The sequence below is a fragment of the Pituophis catenifer genome, unplaced genomic scaffold (assembly GCF_029215685.1).
Source record: "Pituophis catenifer annectens isolate HBS135680 unplaced genomic scaffold, rPitCat1.0.hap2 SCAF_4, whole genome shotgun sequence".
NCBI lineage: Eukaryota > Metazoa > Chordata > Lepidosauria > Squamata > Colubridae > Pituophis > Pituophis catenifer.
In genome coordinates, this window is record NW_027256884.1 from 127,725,326 (window position 1) to 127,747,478 (window position 22,153).

A 22,153-nucleotide genomic window follows, 5' to 3' on the forward strand; every position below is an offset into this window, starting at 1 on the left:
CAAATTAAAAAATCAGTGCGTGCGCATGCATGGCAGTAACCAGAAGACTTACTGGCTGGTGTGCATGTGATTGCCAGAAACCGGAAGTTCCTTATTTGGCGTGCGCATGCCCCCTGGGCAGCTCCTCTTCCTGGTCGCGGCTCTGACGAAAAGGTTTGCTATCACTGATCTAGAATGTTCTAATTCTCTCAGCCCACAAAACTGGTTAACTGCTGTTGACTAACAGCTGATGTTTTTAACTTTGCAGTACATGACTGTTTAAATACTGTATTCCTTGTAAATGGAAGTTTTTTTAAAAAATGTTATGGCGGGTGCCAATATTTTTGTTAACGAAATGTTCAGTGTTGTCTCACTATGGTCTGGTCAGAACTTTTAGTGTATAAACTGGGCCTGCGGCCTTTTTTTTAAAAAAAAAATAAGCTCAGAGGCCTGATTGTGTAACTTTTTTTTCTTTCATCATGTTTTGGTTTATAATATCTGCTGTCCTTTCTTTCATATAAATATGACATGTAAATTGTCATAATAATAAAAAAAAAACATTTAAATAAGCCGATGCACTGAGTACCAATCGGAAAAGACGTAAAGGTATCCTTTTGCCTGCTGTCATAAAAGATTTGCAGCTTAATCTGATTTGCAGATAGTTTAAAACTTGAAGTCCTAAAATTAGTAAGGGCAGTTTTTTAAAAAATCAGCGGAAAGGGAAGGAATAGAATCACAAAATGCACTGTGAACTTCGCATAGGTGTCAGGAAGGGCATCCAGCCAGCAACTGCACAGCTTCATCCAGTTGCCCCGACTATCTCAAATTAAGGAATTACAAGGTCCTACCAAGGAAGTTTTATAGATAGACAGAAAAATAGAGATGAAAGATGAGGATGACAGGCTAGGAGGCTGGAGGCTAAAACATATGAAAAACAGTTGTAGGAATTAGGTATGTTTAGTATAGTGAAAAGAAGGACTAGGAGTAACGTGATAGCAGTCTTTCAGTATTTGAGGGCTGCCATGAAGAAGAGGGGATCAACCTATTCTCCAAAGCAGCAGAAGACAAGACAAGAAACAATGGTTGGAAATTAATGAAGGAAAGAAACAACCTAGAACTAAGGAGAGATGGAGGGAGGGAGGGATGGAGGAAAGGATAAATGGAGGGGTGGAGGGAGGGATGGAACAGGGGAGGGAGGGAGGGATAAATGGAGGGGTGGAGGGATAGATGGAGGGAGGGAGGGATAGATGGAGGGAGGATGGGAGGGAGGGATAAATGGAGGGAAGAAGGGATAGATGGAGAGAGGGATAAATGGAGGGGTGGAGGGATAAAGGGATAGATGGAGAGAGGGATAATTGGAGGGAGGGAAGGAGGGATAAATGGAGGGAGGGATAGAGGGATAAATGGAGGGATGGAGGGACAAATGGAGGGAAGGAGGGATAGATGGAGGGAGGGATAAATGGAGGGAGGGATAGAGGGATAATTGGAGGGAGGGAAGGAGGGATAAATGGATAGAGGGATAAATGGAGGGAGGGAAGGAGGGATAAATGGAGGGAAGGAGGGATAGAATAGGCGGGGAGAAAGTCACGTGACACCGCCACAATCGCCGCCGGGGAGCACCGTCCTTCCGTCTCTATGGTGACAGCCATAGGCGCGCGGGGCGCTCTCTCTCTCCCCCCCCACTCTCCTCTATGGTGACGGCGAAAGGAAACGGCGGAGCGTCTGGGGTCATCCTGGGGCGGGTTGTACTTCCTGTGTCTCCCTGCTCGGGGATAGGCCTGGCGCTCGCTATGAGCTTCTTGAAGCGCATCCCGGAGCCGAGCGAGGCGATCCGGCTGCGGCAACCCGATACGGAGGCCGTGCTCGCGGGACGCGGCCTGGGCACCGGCAGCCTCTTCATCGCGGAGAGGTGAGGGCCTATATATATATATACCTACAACGAGGAGAGACCTGCGGAACTCCCTGCCACTGGAAGGGCGGAGGAATCATCCTAAAATCGGCCTTTTTTTCGGAGGAGGAAGAGGAGGCCGGGCCGGTGGATTTCATCCGTGGTCAGATTCTCCAACCTGGCGCCCTCCAGATGGGGCCCCTTGCAGCTCGGAAACCGCCTCCTGCCACAATAGGATCGCAGTTCCAATGGGCAAGAATGGACGGACCGCCCTGGATGCCGTTTTCTACGTGGTCCCCCCCACCCCCACCCCAAAAGGCTGCTATTGGGTCGCTTAATTGCATTCATCAGATCATAATTGTAATAATGGGGTGACTTTGGGCCAGTCTCTCTCTCTCTCAGCTCAACCCACCTCACAGGGTGGTGGTTCTTGTTGTGGGGAAAATGGGAGGAAGAAAGGATGTTGGGTATGTTCTCCGCCTGCCTTGAGTTGATTTGTAAAAATAAAAAGGGCCAGGCAGGCAGGCAGATAGGATATATATATATATAGGATGGATGGATGGATGAGGGAGAGAGAGAGAGAATAGATAGATGGATGGATAGATAATGGATGATAGACAGACAAATAGATGATGATGATAAAAGATAGATGATAGAGAGATAGATAGATAAAGAGATGATGACGATGATAAAAGAGATGATAAGATGATAGACAGATAGATAGATGATGATGATAAAAGATGAGATGGATGAGATAAATGATAGATAGATAGATAGATAGATAGATAGGATATAGATGGATGGATGGATGGATGGATGGATAGCTAGATAGATAGAATATGATATAGATAGGATATAGACAGACAGATAGGATATAGATATAGGATATATATAGGATATATAGATAGATGGAATGTGGATGGATAGATAGGATATAGAAGATATAGATAGATGGGATATAGACAGACAGATAGATAGATGGGAGGTAAATATATGGGAGATAGACGATATAGAAAGAATACAGATAGATAGATAGATAGATAGATAGATAGATAGATAGATAGATAGGATATAGATGGATGGCTGGATGGATAGATAGGATATAGATATAGAGAAGATATAGATAGATGGGATATAGACAGACAGATAAGATGGGAGGTAGATAGTTGGGAGATAGACGATATAGAAAGAATACAGATAGATAGATGATAGACAGACAGACAGACAGACAGACAGATAGATAGATACCGTGTTTCCTTGAAAATAAGACCCCTATTTTTTTGAACCCTGAAATAAGCGCTTTGCCTTATTGCCATGCACTCAAAAGCGCATGCGCTCAAAAGCCCAATTGGGCTTATTTAGGGGGAAACAGGGTAGATAAATAGGAAGGAAGGATATATAGGATATATAGATATAGATAGAATATAGATAGATCAGATATAGATAGACAGATAGAAAGGATATAGATATAGTTAGGATATATAGATAGATGGAATGTGGAAGGATGGATGGATGGATAGATAGATAGGATATAGATATAGAGAGGATATAGATAGATGGAATATAGACAGATAGATAGATGGGAGGTAGATAGATGGGAGATAAATGATATAGAAAATTCAGATAGGTAGATAGATAGATAGATACAGTAGACAGACAGACAGACAGATAGATAGATAGATAAGAGATAGATAGATAGATATTTGAAGCTCATAATGTCCAAGCATGTGGCATCCTTGCAGTTTAACTCAGTATTGTTCAAACTTGGCAAATGTATGGGACTTCAATTCCCAGAATCCACTGTATTGGCTGGGGATTTCTTGGACTTTGAAGGCCGGGCCACCTGTGTCCACCTGTAAATGTCATTGAAACACAGGTTGCTTCTGCCTTTAAGCTACAATAGCTATGATGGCCCTAAATGATCTCAGGATATACGTGGAAAAATGTGTAAACCCTTAAAGATGTGTGTCTGAGATCCTGGCAGTTGGGTCACAACAACAATAGTAAAAATTGCCAGGCCCATCATTCATTGTTATAGCTCTTTCTGTTTTAGATGGTTACAGTCTAATGATTTCCGGTGGATAACTTTATTTTATATTGGTTTGATGGTATGTAAAGTGGCAAATAAATCTTTTTTTTTTAATTTTTCATTTATTTGTATCCAGCCTTTATTATTTTTATAAATAACTCAAGATGGAGAACGTACACCACACAGTTTCTTCCTCCTATTTTCTCCGCGGCAACAAGCCTGTGAGGCTGGTTGACCCGAGAAAGGGTGACTGGCCCAGCACTGAATCCCTCTTCTGTATAATCCCGACTGATACTCCTGTATCCATGAGCATCTGTGTCTTGGATCCAGGTTTTATTCTGTAGCAGCTTTAAAAAAATAATCAAATATGTGACTGGTATGCAGGGTGGATAAAAATCAATGATTTTTTTTAAAAAAATAAAAAAAATCAGATTTTTTTAAATTTAAATCAGATTTTTTATTTAAATCGGGTTTTTTTTATTTTTATCGAATTTATTTTAATAAAAAACTTTTGGGGTAAAAATCTATCGTAAGATCGTTTTCTATTTAAGATACATAAATAATTTAGTTTATTCAGCATGAAATGGAGCTTAGTTATGTAGCAGGAGGCTGTATATTCTGCAACGCTGGGACTATCGGTGAGTCAACGGTGGGTCAAAGGAGGAGCAGAGATGACAGTTGCTCTTTAAAAAATTATGATTTAAATCGAGCTGATTTAAATCAAGCCTTTTTACTAGTGATTTAAATCAGGATTTAAATTGTGATTTAAATCAACTCGATTTAAATCAAATCCACCCTGCTGTTATGGCTCAGATCGATGTGAACTGTGATGTATGAGTAGTTTGGTGTTAAATTCTGTTCTCATCAACTCAGTTACAACTTTTTTTTTTTTTTTTTTGTGTTGCTTTGCATTCTTAGTCGTCTGTCATGGATAGCAGATTCAGGCCTTGGGTTCTCATTGGACTATCCCATCATAAGCTTACATGCCATCTCCAGGGACTTGAATACCTACCCGTGGGAACATTTGTACGTCATGGTGAATGCAAAGTTTGAAGGTAAGTTGGTCTAGTTAGCAATCGCACTTTAGACTTATATACTGCTTCACAGTCCTTTACAGCCCCGCTCTAAGCGGTTTACAGAGTCGGCCTCTTGCCCCCAACAATCCGGGTCCTCATTTTACCCACCTCGGAAGGATGGAAGGCTGAGTCAACCTTGAACCGGTCGGGATCGAACTCCTGGCAGTCGGCAGAGTCAGTCTGCAATACTGCCTTTTAATCATTGTGCCACCATCTCCTCCCTCTCTCCTTCCCTAATAGTACTTAGATTTATATACCGCTTCACACTGCTTTCCAGCCCCTCTCTAACCAGTTTACAGTGTCGGCATCTTGCCCCCAGCAATCTGGGTCCTGAGTTTACCAGAAGGATGGAAGGCTGAGTCAACCTCTTTTTTTTTCTAGTCCTTTATTCTCTGGAATCTTCTCTTTGCCTCCATCGATGTCTATGGAGATTCTCAAGTCATCCAGGTCATGGTTGTCCCAAAGGCGCTTTTTCAGGAGTCAACTTTCTGGACCTTCTTTGAAGACATTTCGCTTCTCAACCAAGAAGCTTCTTCAGCTTCCATTTCCCACCATCCAGTCAGAGCTGAAGAAGCTTCTTGGGTGAGAAGCGAAATGTCTTCAAAGAAAAACAAGAAAGTCCAGTGGCCTCCTGAAAAAGCAGCTTTGGGACTGACCTTCCTTCCTTCCTTCCTTCCTTCCTTCCTTCCTTCCTTCCTTCCTTCCCTCCCTCCCTCCCTCCCTCCTTGCTTGCTTGCTTGCTTGCTTCCTTCCTTCGTCTTCCTTTTTTTCCTTTCTCTTTCTTTCTTTCTTTCTTTCTTTCTTTCTTTCTTTCTTTCTTTCTTTTTTCTAGTCCTTTATTCTCTTTAATTTCTCTTTTCCTCCCTCTTTCTTTCTCTTTCTCTTTTTTCTCCCTTCTCTCCCTTTCATTCTCTCCCCGCCCTTCTCTTTCTTTCTCTCTTTTTCTTTCTCTCCCTTTTTTCTTTCATTCCTCACAATAGAAACCAAAAATAGTGTGAGTTACACCCAGTTAATTGGATTTTAATGATTCTCCCTGGCTATTAGCTGTCTTCGCTGGAAATGGCAGCAGGAGCTCCCAGGTGGTCCTACTTCCTTGGAGAAGTGAGGCAGAAATGCCAGTTTCCTTGATGTGCATCTTCATTCTTGATTTCTTAGTAGAAGAATCCAGAGAAAGTCCCATTCCGGAGGAGGGAGAAGAGGAGAGTGACGATGAGCTTGAACCCATCTCGGAATTCCGATTTGTACCCGGCGACAAATCAGCGTGTAAGTAGGGGAAAAAAGGCCACACTAGTTTTGGCTTGGAGATTATATTCTGGATGAGAGGAGGGATGGAGAGAGTCAAACCCATATGTATGTATGTATGTATTGATTGATTGATTGATTCATTCATTCATTCATTCATTCATTCATTCATTCATTCATTCATTCATATCCTGCCTTTATTATTTTCACAAATAACTCAAGGTGGCAAACATAAGCAAGTATACCTTTCTCCTCCTATTTTCCCCAAAACAACCCTGTGAGGTGAGTTGGGCTGAAAGAGACTTTGGCCCAAAGTCACCCAGCCAGCTTTCATAGCTAAGGCGGGATTAGAACTCAAGAGTCTCCTGGTGATTGGCCCAAAGTCACCCAGCCGGCTTTCATAGCTAAGGCGGGATTAGAACTCAAGAGTCTCCTGGTGATTGGCCCAAAGTCACCCAGCCGGCTTTCATAGCTAAGGCGGGATTAGAACTCAAGAGTCTCCTGGTGATTGGCCCAAAGTCACCCAGCCGGCTTTCATAGCTAAGGCGGGATTAGAACTCAAGAGTCTCCTGGTGATTGGCCCAAAGTCACCCAGCCAGCTTTCATAGCTAAGGCGGGATTAGAACTCAAGAGTCTCCTGGTGATTGGCCCAAAGTCACCCAGCCGGCTTTCATAGCTAAGGCGGGATTAGAACTCAAGGTCTCCTGGTGATTGGCCCAAAGTCACCCATCCAGCTTTCATGCCTAAGGCGGGACTAGAACTCACCGTCTCCTGGTGATTGGCCCAGACTCACCCAGCCGGCTTTCATGCCTAAGGCGGGATTAGAACTCAAGGTCTCCTGGTGATTGGCCCAAAGTCACTCATCCAACTTTCATACCTAAGGCGGGACTAGAACTCACCGTCTCCTGGTGATTGGCCCAGACTCACCCAGCCGGCTTTCATGCCTAAGGCAGGATTAGAACTCGCCGTCTCCTGGTGATTGGCCCAGACTCACCCAGCCGGCTTTCATGCCTAAGGCGGGATTAGAACTCAAGGTCTCCTGGTGATTGGCCCAAAGTCACTCATCCAACTTTCATACCTAAGGCGGGACTAGAACTCACCGTCTCCTGGTGATTGGCCCAGACTCACCCAGCCGGCTTTCATGCCTAAGGCGGGATTAGAACTCAAGATCTCCTGGTGATTGGTCCAAAGTCACCCAGCTAGCTGCCAGGGTTCCAAGTAACTCCCCCAACGAAAGAAGACTCCGAGGCTAGAAGTTCCTCAAAGTTCCATTTTATTAGAGATGTCATATTGGCACATCTGGGAAAACCCGGATCTGAAAGCTTCCAGGTTTTCCCCACCCAAAAGAAAGCCCAAATCCCTTCCCCTGCTCCCAAATGTCCATCACACGGTCCAATCAATGCACCGTCCCAGTCTGCCTCCCAGTCACACTACTCCAGATGCAGGGCAGGATGTCCTTGACTCTCAAGAGGAAAGAATGTTATTATGGCTAGATATCTCCCCTACTCCATACAATCCCCCCCCTCCCAGTTTCCCACAGCAGTAAATGTGGCAGCCCTGAAGATCCAAAGTAAAAGATGGCTTCCAGGACTGACATCGGCTTTATAGCTAAGGCAGGACTAGAACTCACCGTCTCCTGGTGATTGGCCCAAAGTCACCCAGCTGGCTTTTATAACTAAGGCAGGACTAGAACTCACCGTCTCCTGGTGATTGGCCCAAAGTCACTCAGCCAGCTTTTATAGCTAAGGCAGGACTAGAACTCACCATCTCCTGGTGATTGGCCCAAAGTCACCCAGCCAACTTTCATGCCTAAAGTAGGACTAGAACTCACCTTCTCTTGCTGGCACCCATCTTAACTGGCAAGCAAATGCTATAACTCTTGATATATCCTCCTCCTTCGTAGATTTTAAGCCCACGGGGCAACTACAGGTAGTCCTCGACTTGCGACCACAGTGGAGCCCCAAATTTCCACCGCTAAGCAAGACAGTGGTTTAAGTGAACAGCGACCCCAAAATTTAAGCTCTTTCTTGCCACAACTGTTAAGCAAATCGCTGCAGTTGTTAAGTGAATCGTTTGGTCATTAAGCAAATCTGGCTGTTTTTTGTAAAACTTTTCAATAAAAAAATAGTGCATAAAAAAAAGCAAATCTGGCTCTCCCCCCCCCCAATCCCCATTGACTGTCAGAAACGAGCTGGGAAAGTCACGAAAGGTGATCCCGTGACCCCGGGACGTGGCAATCGTCATCAACACATGTCAGTTGTCAAATGTCTGGAAAAAAAAGTGTCAGGACGGCCTCCTTTCATTATCCAAGAAAGAAAACCCCCGGCTCCATTTTCATAGAGAAAGGTAACTTTTACTGGATAAGAACTGAATGCAGTCAAAAGAAAAGCAAGATCTGAAGCAAAGGCGCGAAAAATCACATATAGAAAGCATCCCCCCCTACAACAGTCCAGCATAAATCATCCAAAGTTTTACTTTCGTTTTCCTCCAGCTCGCTTCCCCCCTCCCAAGAATTCCAATAGCTCCCTCCCATTTTATAGCAGTCGAGCAAGTAAGCTATGAAAGAGCGGAGGCTGACAATACGTTTATGGAGCAGCCTCCGAGCGAAGTCAATTTTGCACCTGTGTTTTAACCTTAGTGGAAGCCATGTTCACTGCCATGTGCGAATGCCAGGCCCTGCACCCCGACCCGGAGGACGAAGACTCCAACGGCAATTACGATGGCGAGGAATATGACGTCGAGGCTCACGGTGAGTGGGTGGGATTGGCGTGCCATCAATGTGCCATCATTTCCCATCAGGGTAGAATTGATTTAAATCGAGTTGATTTAAATCACAATTTAAATCATGATTTAAATCACTAGTAAAAAAGGCTTAATTTAAATCAACCCGATTTAAATCATAATTGTTAAAGAGCAACTGTCATCTCTGCTACTCCTTTGACCCGCTGTTGACTCACCGATAGTCCCAGTGTTGCAGAATATACAGCCTCCTGCTACATAACTAAGCTCCATTTCATGCTGAATAAACTAAATTATTTATGTATCTTAAATAGAAAATTATCTTACGATAGATTTTTACCCCAACAGTTTTTTATTAAAATAAATTCGATAAAAATCAAAAAAATCCAATTTAAATAAAAAAAAACTGATTTTCTTGATTTTTTAAAAAAAATCATTGATTTTTATCCACCCTGTTCCCTGTTGACCTTGATCCAGGTTAGGCCCCATTAACTGGCAGTTTTGTATCCTTACCAAAAAGAAAAAGAAAAAAAAAAGGTTCGTTGATTTATTTATTTATTTATTTATTTATTAAATTTTTATACCGCCCCCTCTCCCGAAGGACTCGGGGCGGTGAACAGCCAGAATTAAAACACACAATACAAATATTAAAATATATTAAAACAAAATTAAATTATCTTAGGCTTCTCCAATTTAAAACCCCGTTACCCATAAAATTCACCCAATTAAAAATTTTAACCCAAATGACCTTTTTTTTTTTTTGAAGAGGCAAGTGGACTTTCTGGGTTTTTTTTCTTTTGAAGATGTTTTGCTTCTCATCCGAGAAGCTTCTTCAGCTCTGACTGGATGGTGCGGAATGGAAGGATTGATACTCCTTGCAGACAGCTGGTCATTTGCATCCTTTTAGAAGGCCGTTGAGGCCACTTGGAGGTTTGTCTGTGTCCTCCGGGTCACCTGAGTAGTGTAAATGGGTATGGAGCCTTCTTGGAATTGTTAGAACATCCCGCAGAAATTACAGTTCCACAAGAATCCTTTCAGCAGTTCAAAGAAGGCTCCACACCAGTAGTTGGGGTTCAATTTCGGTTGCTACTAGTTCATTTGCGGGTGGGCGGGTGCAACGCTTCTGCACATGCGCAGAGACGTCCGGGCGGGGGGGCGGAGCTTCCCACCACCGCTACAGGTTCGCCCGATCTGGGATGAACTGGTAGTAACCCACCACTGCTCTACACCCATTTGCACCGCTTGGGTGACCTTGAGGAGACAGACAAACCTCCAAGTGGCCTCAACGATCCTCAAAAAGGATGCAAATGACCAGATGACTGCAAGGAATATAAATCCTTCCGTTTCTCATCATGGTGGGATTCAAATTTTTTTACTACCGGTTCTGTGGGCGTGGCTTGGTGGGCATGGCAGGGGAAGGCTACTGTAAAATCTCCATTCCCTCCCCATTCCAGGAGAAGGCTACTGTAAAATCTCCATTCCCTCCCCATTCCAGGGGAAGGCTACTGTAAAATCTCCATTCCCTCCCCATTCCAGGGGAAGGCTACTGTAAAATCTCCATTCCCTCCCCATTCCAGGGGAAGGCTACTGTAAAATCTCCATTCCCTCCCCACTCCAGGGGAAGGCTACTGTAAAATCTCCATTCCCTCCCCATTCCAGGGGAAGGGTACTGTAAAATCTCCATTCCCTTCCCATTCCAGGGGAAGGCTACTATAAAATCTCCATTCCCTCCCCATTCCAGGGGAAGGATGCTGTAAAATCTCCATTCCCTCCCCTCTCCAGGGGAAGGATACTGCAAAATCTCCATTTCCTCCCGATCAGCTGTGACTCAGGAGGCAGGGAATAGACGGGGAGGGGGCCAGCCAGAGGTAGTATTTACCGGTTCTCCGAACTACTCAAAATTTCCGCTACCGGTTCTCCAGAACCGGTCAGAACCTGCTGAAACCCACCTCTGATCCAGTCAGAGTTGAAGACGTTTCTTGGATGAGAAGCGAAACGTCTTCAAAGAAAAACCAAGGAAGTCCACTTACCTCTTGAAAAAGAGCACCTTTGGGGCAACCACGGATGATGGAGAATCTCCAGACATTCATTGATTAATCATTGTTTTAGTCTGGAAGGTAGTCCTCACTTAACGACTGCTCGCTTACTCACTGCTTGAAGTTACGGACTTTCCCAGAGCTACTTATGACCTCTTTGAATGTTTCCAAACACCCCCTTGGTCCGGGGGGGTCATGTGATCGTATTGTGGGCGCTTGGCTTGGATTTATGGCGGTTTGCCATGCTCTAAGGCACTGTTTCTCAACCTTGGCTGCTGGACGAGGTGCGGACTTCAACTGCCAGAATTCCCCAGCCAGCTGGGGAATTCTGGGATTTGAAGTCCGCACCTCGTCCAGCGGCCAAGGTTGAGAAACACTGCTCTAAGGTCATGTGCCTTTGTATGTTGTTTTACTAGCTTCTGATGTTGACTTCGAGTTTCTGGCAAACAATGTCCACTGGGAAAAACAGAGTTTCTTAACAACTGCAGTGTCCACTTAATGACTGTGGTTTTTGCTTAATGACTGCGCCATTAGCTGAACGGCCGTCACCACAAATATAGGTAATAGAATCAGGTGACTTGATAATTCCCGGAAAGTAATACAGGTAGTCCTGGATTTACAACGATAAATTGAGGCTAAAATTTCTGTCGCTAAGGGGGACATTTGCTAAGTGACTTTTCCCCCATTTTACGACCTTTCTTGCCACAGTTGTTAAGCGAATCACTGCCGTTGTTAAGTCAGTGACATGATTGTTGAGTGAATCCGGCTTCCCCATTGACTTTGCTCATCCGAAGGTCGCAAAATGGGATCACCTGACTCCGGGACGCTGTAACGGTCATAAATACGAGTCAATTGCCCAGTATCTGAATTTTGATCACGTGACCAGACCCTGTTGGGTTCTCTTTTAAGGTGGAGTTCCCCAAACTTTTCAGGTTGGCGGCCCAGAGCAGTGGGAGGGGGAAAAGAGGGGATGGTTTTATGCCTGCACAGTGACAGTCGTGCGAGCGGGGCTGCGAGCAATGAGGCTCGCGTGAATGGGACCGTGAATACTTACGGCAACGCTCGTGTTTTGACCCAGCTCCCCAAATGACAAACCCTCTGAAGTTAACAGTGTTAGGAGCGCCGGCAGCCCCGGCAAAAAGTTCTCACCGCAGGCTAACAAGTCCGGCCAGCCGGAAGATGAATAGTTGTCTGCCACATCTATTCATCTCGGCCCCCTGCCTTTTATCCCCAGAGTTAGGGTGGGGTTTTGCTAGCAGCAGTGGCTCTTCTGTCCCAAGGACCGGCCCATAGATTTCCACTGCTCTCCTCTCCTCTGCTTTCTGTGCATCTGCATGTCAGGCACTGGACCCAGCTGTTCCTCCCCTTCCTCATCAGCTACCTCCAGGCCTGGGGGCTGTTGACTCTCCATCTGAGGGCTGACAGACGGCCCAGGCTCTGCCTCCCTCTCCCTCTCCCTCTCCCTCCCTCCCTCCCTCCCTCTCTCTCTCTCTCTCTCTCTCTCTCTCTCTCTCTCTCTCTCTCTGCCAGCTCCAGTCCCTCTTCCCCCTTGGAGCTCTCACGTTGCCTTGATGCTGACCTTGACTCCCACGCTCCTCCTCCTCCTCCTCTGATTCAGCTGCCGGAGAGGCTCGCGGCGCGACAGGCCACAACAGCTTGCGCAAGTGGGGCCATATGGACGTGCGTCCTCTGGCCGGCCACTCGTGGCTCAGTGGTAATCAGGCCGCGGCCCACAAATTTGGGACCCCTGCTTTAAGGCTAACCTGCATTTCGGATTTTGTTCTTGGCACAGAAATTGGTCAAGGCGATATCCCGTCCTTCTACACGTACGAGGAAGGCTTGTCACGTTTAACAGCCGAGGGTCAGGCGACTTTGGAAAGGCTGGAGGGCATGCTGGCCCAGTCCATAAGCACTCAGTACCACATGGCTGGGGTGCGAACGGAAGATACTCTGAGGGACTTTGAAGGTACGAATTCAGCTTGCGGCTTTTCTTGGGCGATTTTGGAATGTTTGAAGGGCCGTTTCCCGTCAGGATTTAAGGCAGGCGCCTCCAAACTCAGCAAGCGATTTTTGCCGTTCCACACAAGTCTCTTCTTGTGTCGAGTAGTAGAGAAATCCGCCTGATCGTTTTCAACTAACTCCGCTTCCATCTGATGATCGGGATTGGGATGCGGTCGTTCAGTTTATAACAGTTGTTAAGCAAATCGCTGCAGTCGTTAAGTTTATAACACGGTTGTTAAGCGAATCGCTGCAGTTCAGTTTATAACACGGTTGTTAAGCAAATCGCTGCAGTCGTTCAGTATATAACACGGTTGTTAAGCGAATCGCTGCAGTTGTTAAGTTTATAACGGTTGTTAAGTGAATCACTAGTCATTAAATTTATAACATGGTTGTTAAATGAATCACTGCAGTCGTTAAGTTTACAACATGGTTGTTAAGTGAATCTGACTTCCCCATTCACTTGGCTTGTCAGAAGGTCGTAAAAGGGGATCACATAACCTCAGGATACTGCAACCATCATAAATATGAGTCAGTTGCCAAGCGTCTGAATTTTGATCACGTGACCACGGGGATGCAGCAATGGTCGTATGTGTGGAAAACGGTCATAAGTCCCTTTTTTCAGTGCCCTTGTAACTTTGAACAGTCATTAAACAAACGATTATTACGTCAAGGACTACCTGAATTATTTGTGCCCTATAAGTGGACAGAATTACAGAAGGTTCTGGAACAGAAGTTACTTGCTGCCTTTAATATTCTTTTTATTTTCTCAAATAATCTGCATTTACCTACCCCTAAGTAGCTGGCGTCATAAGGGATGCGGTGGCTCAGTGGCTAAGACTCTGAGCTTGTCAATCGAAAGGTTGGCAGTTCAGCAGTTCAAATCCCTAGTGCTGCCTAATGGGGTGAGCTCCTGTTACTTGTCCCAGCTCCTGCCAAACTAGCAGTTCGAAAGCAGGTAAAAAATGCAAGTAGAAAAATAGGGACCACCTTTGGTGGGAAGGGAACAGCGTTCCATGCGCCTTTGGCGTTGAGTCATGCCGGCCACACGACCACGGAGACGTCTTCGGACAGCGCTGGCTCTTCGGCTTTGAAACGGAGATGAGTACCGTCCCCTAGAGTTGGGAACGACTAGCACATATGTGCTAGGGGAACCAACAAATTCCCCTCCCATCAGCACCTCCTTACAGCTCAGTCCCCAGGTGTGCCTTGTGAAGGGGGGCAGGGCACACTCCTCCCTCCTAACCAGCTCAGTCTGCGTTGTTCTCGCTTCTTTCTTCTCTCTGTGCTCTAGGATCAGGAGAGGATGATCCTTGCTCTTCTCCTGAGTTCTGTCTCTCCTGCTCCTCCCTGTCTGCAGGCCTTACTTCCCGCCTTGACTACTGTAATGCTCTCTACATGGGGCTCCCCTTGAGGAGCACTCGGAGGCTCCAACTGGTGCAGAATGCGGCCGCGCGGGTACTTATGGGGGCGGCATGGCGCTCCCACGTGACACCTCTCCTGCGCGAGCTGCATTGGCTTCCAGTGGTCTTCCGAGTGCGCTTCAAGGTGTTGGTTCTCATCTTCAAAGCGCTCCATGGCTTAGGACCCAGTTATTTACGAGACCACCTTCTGCCTCCGATAACCTCCCACCGGCCAACACGCTCCCACAGAGAGGGTCTCCTCAGGGTGCCGTCTGTCAGGCAATGTCGGCTGGCGACCCCCCGGGGAAGAGCCTTCTCTGTGGGGGCACCCGCCCTCTGGAATGAGCTGCCCCCAGGGATACGACTAATCCCGGATCTCCGGACCTTCCGCCGGGCCCTGAAGACTTTTTTATTTCAGCAAGCCGGGCTGGGTTAAAAAATTTTTAATTGGTGAATTTTATGGGTAACGGGGTTTTAAATTGGAGAAGCCTAAGATAATTTAATTTTGTTTTAATGCATTTTAATATTTGTATTGTGTGTTTTTAATTTTGGCTGTTCACCGCCCCGAGTCCTTCGGGAGAGGGGGCGGTATAAAAATTTAATAAATAAATAAATAAAATAAATAAATCCTGAAAAGCCTTACCCGGACTGAGTCTGCCCTTCCCCAGTTTCCTCCAAGGCCAAGTGAGCCACCCTCTCATCTCTGTTTCATGCTTATCTCTCTCAAGGCTGTATCCCAGGGTTACTTACAGCAGCCGAGGGGAGTGACCTATAACCGAATGTGATTGATGACACACCCTGGGGGGAGGGGGGAAACAAGGTCATAATTGGAGGGTAAATTACATAGGGTCAGAGCTGGCTTCATTTGGGAACGTGCGGACATGAAGCTCTTAATAAATAACTGGATTTCTTTTGAAGCTTAGCTCGAGTTTCATGATTTAGACTCCGACGGGGGCCATGACAATTCCGTTGCTGTTTTTGCTTTCAGATGGAATGGAAGTCGACGCGGCCCCAGTAGTTACGGGACAGTTTGAAGATGCCGATGTTGATCATTAAAGGAAGGTAGGAACGATGGCCAGGTTGACCCTCCTCCTGTTGAGCCTCTGGCTTCATTTCCTTGCTTTAGCTCAGAACAGTATATCCAGTTTGGACAAATAATCCCATTAAAAACTGGACAAATAATCCAGTTAAAAACCCTAACCCTCTGCTTTTCAGCTATTAAGTGAATCCTGTCACCGTTCCAAGTAATGCACCCATTGAAAGCAGAACTCCGAGGCAGGTAGATTCCTCAAAGAACAATTTATCGGATACATCATATTGGCACGTGTCTGGTAAAAACCGACTCTGAAAGTTCTTGTTTTCACCTACTGTATTTTTCGGACTATAAGACGCACTGGTGTATAAGATGCGCCAAGATTTCGAAGAGGAAAACAAGAAAAAAAATAGTTTTTTGGCCTCTGCGCGTCTGTTTTTTGCCCTCCCCGACCCCCAGGAGCACTGTGCAGGCCTACCAAACCCTCTGCGCATCCTGTTTTTGCGAAGAACGGGCCCTTTTTCATGAAAACGTGTCCCGTTTTTGCCCTCCCCAGCCCCCAGGAGCACTCCGCAGGCCTCCCAAACCCTCTGCGCATCCCATTTTTGCAAAAAAAACGGGTCCATTTTTGGCAAAAACGGGACACGCGGGGCAGGGTTTTGGGAGGCCAAAAATGGCCGTATTCGGTGTAGAAGACGCACCGATGTTTCCACCCTCTTTTAGGGTTAGGGTTATTTCCCCCTTCCCCCCCCCAGGTCATCGGTCACATTGTCCAATAGTGGTGCTGGCAGGTTGCCTGGTTACTCCACTCCTCCTTTTCTCAGCCACCTCTTGGAATGACCTTGGTTCCCACAGGAAAACTTTTTATTTTGACGGCCAGGCCAAACTATCTAAGATTCTCCCCGTCCTTTCTCCCCCTTTGCCTTGTGGCAATCATGAAAGATGGTCTTAGCCAGGCTCGCTTCAGGGTTGAAAAATCTTTTGATTGTTAAGTGAATCCAGCTCCCCCCGCCCCAATTGACTTTGCTCGTCAGAAGGTCGCAAAATGGGGATCTCGTGACCCCGGGACAGTGCGACCGTCCTACGCACCAACTGCCTGAATTTTGTTCACCTCACTATGAAGGATCCGTGACGGTCATAAGTATAAGTCACATTGTTTTTCAGTACCGTTGTAACATTGAATGGTCGCTAAACAAACAGTTGTAAGTGGAGGACTACAAGTGGAGGGCTTGTCAAGTTCTCCACTTACGACCACATTCTCTTGTTAAATGAGACATTAGTTAAAGGAGCTTTGCCCTCTTTTACGATTTTTCTTGCCTCTGTTGTTAAGTGAAACGCCACCGACAATAACTTCATAACACGGCTGTTAAGTGAATCCGGCTTCCCCGTTGACTTTTTTTTTTTTTTTTTTGCTTTAATTTAATTAATTAATTAACTTTGCTTGTCCGATGGGCACAAAAGGGGATCACGAGACCCCGGGACACTGCAACTGTTATAAATATGAGGCAGTTGCCAAGCATCCGAATTTTAATCATGTGACCACGGGGAGGATGCTGCGACGGTCGTTAAGTATGACAAATGGTCCTGAGTCACTTTTTTCAGTGCCTTTGTAACTTCGAACAGTCACTAAATGAACTGTTGTAAGTCGAGGGCTACCTGTATGGCAAAGGCCCATGGAACATTGTTGCCTTCCCACCGGTGGTACCTATTAATCTACTCGCACGTGCAGGTTTTCGAAACTGCTAGGATTCTACACTCTGAGCTTTTCTTTTTTCAAACATTTTTTATTAAATTATTAAGTATTATAAAATATAAAAGTAAAAAGAGGAACATGAAGGAAGGAAGGGAAAGAGGAAAGGGAAGTGGGGAAGGGTAGGAAAAAGAAAGAAAAAAGCATTGACTTCCGACTTCACTTTGTTATAGTAAAATAAAACTTCGAATTACAGCTTTTTTGTTTTTCCATAATAATATAAACAAGTCATCTCTATAAAGATCTATCTGTCTAATCTGTAAAACCCAAAGTCAAAGTTACATTTTTTCCCACATCAAGCATGAAATTCAGAAGCGGTTTCCATGTGGCAACAAAAGTACTTATATTTATATTATTTGAAAAAAGCTTACCTGAAAAGAAAACTAATGGGAAACTGTGTCAGGAGATGTCTGGTGCTGGATGGGTGCGTTATGTTGTAAGGCTGCATTCTTGTTACCCGTTTTCTTTTTTTCTCTTTCTTTTTCTTTCTTTCTTTCTTTCTTTCTTTCTTTCTTTCTTTCTTTCTTTCTTTCTTTCTTTCTTTTTCTTTCTTTCTTTTTCTTTCTTTCTCTTCCCTCCCTCCTTCCTTCCTTGCCCTTTCTTTTTCTTCCTTCCTTCTCTCTCCCTTCTTTCTTCCTTCCCTTTTTTCCTTTTTCTTCCTTCCTTCCCTCCCTTTTCTTCCTTCTGTCTTTCTTTCTTTCCTTCTTTCTTCCTTCCCTCCCTTCCTTCCTTCCCTTTTTCTTCCTTCCCTTTTTATTTTTGTCTTTTCTTTCTTTCTTCCTTCTTTCCCTCCCTCCATGCCTCCCTTTTCTTCCTTCCCTCCTTGCCTTTTTCTTTATTTTTCGTCCTCTTTCCTTCCTTCCCTTTTTCTTCCTTCCTTCCCTTTTCTTCCTTTCTTTTTCTTTCTTCCTTCCTTCCCTTTTTCTTCTTTCTTTCTCTTTCTTTCTTTTTCTTTTTCTTTCTTTTTCCTTTTCTTCCTTCCCTTTTTCTTCCTTCCCTTTCTTTTTATTTCTTTGTCTTTCCTTCTTTGTCTTCCTTCCTTCTCACCCTGCCTCCCTTTCTTTCTTCCTTCCTTCCCTCCCTCCCTCTTTTTCTCTTTATTTTTCTCCCTCCCTCAGTCTTTTTTTTTTCTTTTTCTCTTTATTTTTCTCCCTCCCTCCCTCCGTCTTTCTTTCTTTTTCTTTTTCTTTTTTTGCTTTAATTTATACGCCCTTCTCTGGAGACTCAGGGCGGCTTACAATACGTTAAGCAATAGCCTTCATACTTTTGTTTATTTATACAAAGTCAACTTATTGCCCCCACAAACCGGGTCCTCAATTTACCTACCTTAGAAAGGATGGAAGGCTGAGTCAACCTTGTGAGCCTGGTGAGATTTGAACTTGCAGTAATTGCAAGCAGCAGATGTTAATAACTGTGTTTTAGTCCACTGTACTACAGACTCTTTCTTTCTTTTTTTTCTCTTTCTCTTTCTCTTTCTTTTCTTCTTTTTTTCTTTTTCTTTCTCTTTCTCTTTCTCTTTCTCTTTCTCTTTCTCTTTCTCTCTTTCTCTTTCTCTTTCTCTTTCTCTTTCTCTTTCTCTTTCTTCTTCTTCTTCTTTCTCTTTTTCTTTCCTGAAACGTGTCTCCTTGTGTCTTTCAGATTCTCTTGGCCGCTTCAAAGCAAGATTCCCCAAGACGGACCAGGTTACAAGAATGAACAGAGTTCCTCTTATTAGACCCAAACACGAAGACTGTAAATGGTTTTGTAGCTGTGCTTATAAAACATGATTTGACTTTTTTTGCATGCACATAGATGCAACATACACACACACAGAGGAGGGGAAGTTTTATCTTGGCTCTGATCGGAGAATTAATTATGGCTTGCAATTGGAGAGCCCTTACACGATATACTAGAGCAGGGAAGTCCAATTTCAACAAGTTGTTAAGACGAGCGGACTTCAACTCCCAGAATTCCCCAGCCAGCCAGACATGCTGACATGCTGGGGAATTCTGGGAGTCGAAAGTCCCAAAGTCTTAAAATTCTGGGACTTGAAGTCCACAGATCTTAAAAAGTTGCCAAGGTTGGACACGCTTGTAGGTACTAGAGGGTAAGGAATAAAATTGTAACTTAGAACAGAAATTCTACAGCAGTGTTTCTCAACCTTGGAAGCTTGAAGATGGATGGACTTCAACTCCCAGAATCCCCCAGCCAGCATCTTCAAGCTACCAAGGTTGAGAAACACTGTTCTAGAGGGTTCCAGGGGTCGTTCCCGTATGTTTTAATGCTTGTTTGTCTACAGCCAGGTTCACACAATAGGAATCTTACTATTCTATTATCAAAGGTGGCTAGAGTTAACAACAGAGGTATGAAGTCGAGGAAATTGCGGGGACCCTGCAAAGAATTGACTCCCGTCTTCTCCGAGAATCTCGTATATAATGTTTCTAGGAGTCCGTTTTTGGCACCGAAGCAGACGGTTCTGCGCTCCAGATTAAAAAATCTTTTTGTTATTTCTGCTATAAATGAAAATGATGTAGTTCAATAAAGATGATTTTTGTATCTTACGGTTTAGTTTGCTTATTGCCAGGAACTTCCATTTTTTCCCCACGTTTCTGCTCAGGTTAAAAGTTGCTGGTGTTGATTTGGATGCTTTATTATTATTATTATTTATTATTTATTATATTTCTATACCGCCTTTCTCCCGTAGGACTCAAGGCGGTGTACAGTCAAGAAAAATATAGACACACAAACATCATAAAATTAAAATATCTTTAAAAAGATATTTCTACTTTCGCAATCTCTATAGTAGCCACGGTACAGGAAGTCCTCAGTTTACGGTCGTTAAGTCGTGATAGTCATAACATGGCTCACCAGGTAAGTAGACCCGTCTTTATGGCCTTGCTGACATAAAGCAAACTTCCCAGTCATTAAGTGAGCCCATGTTCGCTATGGGCCGATTTTGGCAAAACACTGGTTTTCAGCAAAAATGTTTTAAATTGGGGCTAAGGGGTTTGCAGGACGCCGCAAAGGGCCACCAATGGTTGTCGGAATGTGGTTATATGACGGTGGAGTTGTGGCCTTCAGAACCAGGGCATAAGTACCTTGAGAGGCAGGTGGGTCTGTTGTGTAACTGGTCATTTCACCAATCAGTTGTAAGCCAAGGACTGTTGTGGCCCGTCAGCGGCCTGTGTAGCTAGTAGCTGATTCCGACAGCGAGGAGGCTGGGGTGGTGCTGCGCCAGCAGCCTGGGTAGCTGGCACTCGAGTCGGACAGTAAGGAGGCTGGAGAAAATGCGATGCCAGAGGCGGGGATTCAGCCAGGGCCTTCAGAACCTCCAGAAGCTTCCATGGGTGAAGAGGAAGAAGAGGAGGAGCCTCTTCTCGATGCACGGGCGCGCAAAGCTGTCAAAAGGCAGGAGTGGCTCCTCAGGAGGAGGTCTCCTCAATAGTAAGGCTTGGGGCTAATTGGCCACTCCCTTAGCCTATTTAAGGAGGAACGCCGACTGAAGCAATTTGTAGGGAACAACTTTAGTTCACTCTCCTTCACGTCTTGATCTTAGTTCTCTGCAAATTGCTTGTGGGCTTTCTGCCAACCACAGTAAGATTACGATTATTTATTCTTTGGATTCTTGTAGGCTGTTAAGAAAGTTAATTAACAGCCTTTGTTTGAAAAATACTGATTTAATTTAGTAAACTAAGGTTTGTACAGATTTTTGTGTGTGCTGTGTTCTTTGGGTCCGTAGCTGGGGCAAAACAAGGTCTTACTCATATGTGCAGCTTAGGATGTAGTTAGCAACATGGTTGTTAAGTGAAACTGCCTTCCCCATTGGCTTGTCAGAAGGTCACAAAAGGGAGATCACGTAACCCTGGGACACTGCGACCGTCATAAATACGAGTCGGTCACCAAGTGCCCGAACGATGATCACATGACCACGGGGGTTGCTGCAAGTGTGGGAAACGGTCGTTAAGTTCCTTTTTTTAGCGTCGTTCTGTCATCATAAACTCTTCGTTGAGTGACCTTCGAACGGTTACTAAACGAACGGTTCTAAGTCGAGGACTACGTGTCCTGCCTTCCGATTATGTGAAATGCAGCAAATCTTGATTATGGAATTATGGAAATGAGTGAATATTGGGGGTTTAAAGTCTAGGGAAGGGGGAAAAAAACTCTCAAGAGTTTGTAAAAGTAAGCTATTCTTTATTAAGAAAATAAATCCATTTTCTACTCTTTTAAGACAATATTAATCCCACTATGTAAAGTTGTGGGTGATTTTGTTCAGGCTTGGTTCATTTTTCCAGGAAGGGACGTGCCACGTTCAAGTTTCGCAGGGAAAGTAAGGGAAATTGAAGATGATGTTTCTAATCCAATTAGTGCAAAGATTAGAACTCAATATTCCCCGTCCTTTGCCTGATTTGCTGCAGGAATATTTTGATGCCTCGCTTCTGCAGCGGTTTTGCCACGTCAACAATGACGACATCTCAAATGCATATAATATACAATATTACAGCGCGAATTTCGCCATTATCGTGAAGGAGACAACCGTTAACATGAACAGAAATCCTTTAGCTGGAATTCAAGGACAGCTGACGGCAATTTAGGATCACTTCAATGTTCTTTAAATGTAAACCAGGCAAAAAAATAAAATAAAATAAACCCCACCAAAAGTTTTCCATCCACCAAAAATATTAAGACACGTTCTTTAAAAAAAAAAAAATACTGGGTATTTCCAGGCAATATCCTATCAACTCTAGTTCACATTAGGTGTTTTTAAAAGTCCAAAAAGACCCAAATTTCTTTAAAGTTGTTTCCAACTTAAAAATGGGTGGGAAATTTCGCGTTTTTCCTGAAATGAACCGTTCGCTCTTTCTAAATGTTAGCATCCTTGTTCGATTCGGGAAAGGGGGGGAAAACCTAACGGAATTAACGAACAGAACAAAATAGAAACGGTTTTATATTAACAGAACAAAATTAGAAATTCTGGAAGGAAATAACGCTAGCTTCCAGAAC

General features: G+C 44.5%; 1 protein-coding gene across 3 annotated transcripts; it reads left to right on the top strand.

Moving 5' to 3' along the window:
- The first annotated feature begins 1,727 nt into the window (after positions 1-1,727).
- On the top strand, positions 1,728-19,713 carry CLNS1A (chloride nucleotide-sensitive channel 1A). Of its 3 annotated transcripts, none has more exons than XM_070942984.1 (7): positions 1,728-1,888; positions 4,815-4,951; positions 6,131-6,235; positions 8,853-8,963; positions 12,782-12,955; positions 15,379-15,452; positions 18,812-19,713. In XM_070942984.1, exons 1-6 carry the CDS (start codon positions 1,770-1,772, stop codon positions 15,444-15,446), a joined length of 714 nt encoding a protein of 237 aa, XP_070799085.1. In that variant the 5' UTR covers positions 1,728-1,769; the 3' UTR covers positions 15,447-15,452; positions 18,812-19,713. The 3 variants fall into 3 exon arrangements, with proteins under 3 accessions (XP_070799085.1, XP_070799086.1, XP_070799084.1); XM_070942983.1 differs by having other exon boundaries at positions 1,745-1,888; positions 6,128-6,235; XM_070942985.1 differs by lacking the exon at positions 12,782-12,955.
- The last annotated feature ends 2,440 nt before the right edge of the window (positions 19,714-22,153 follow it).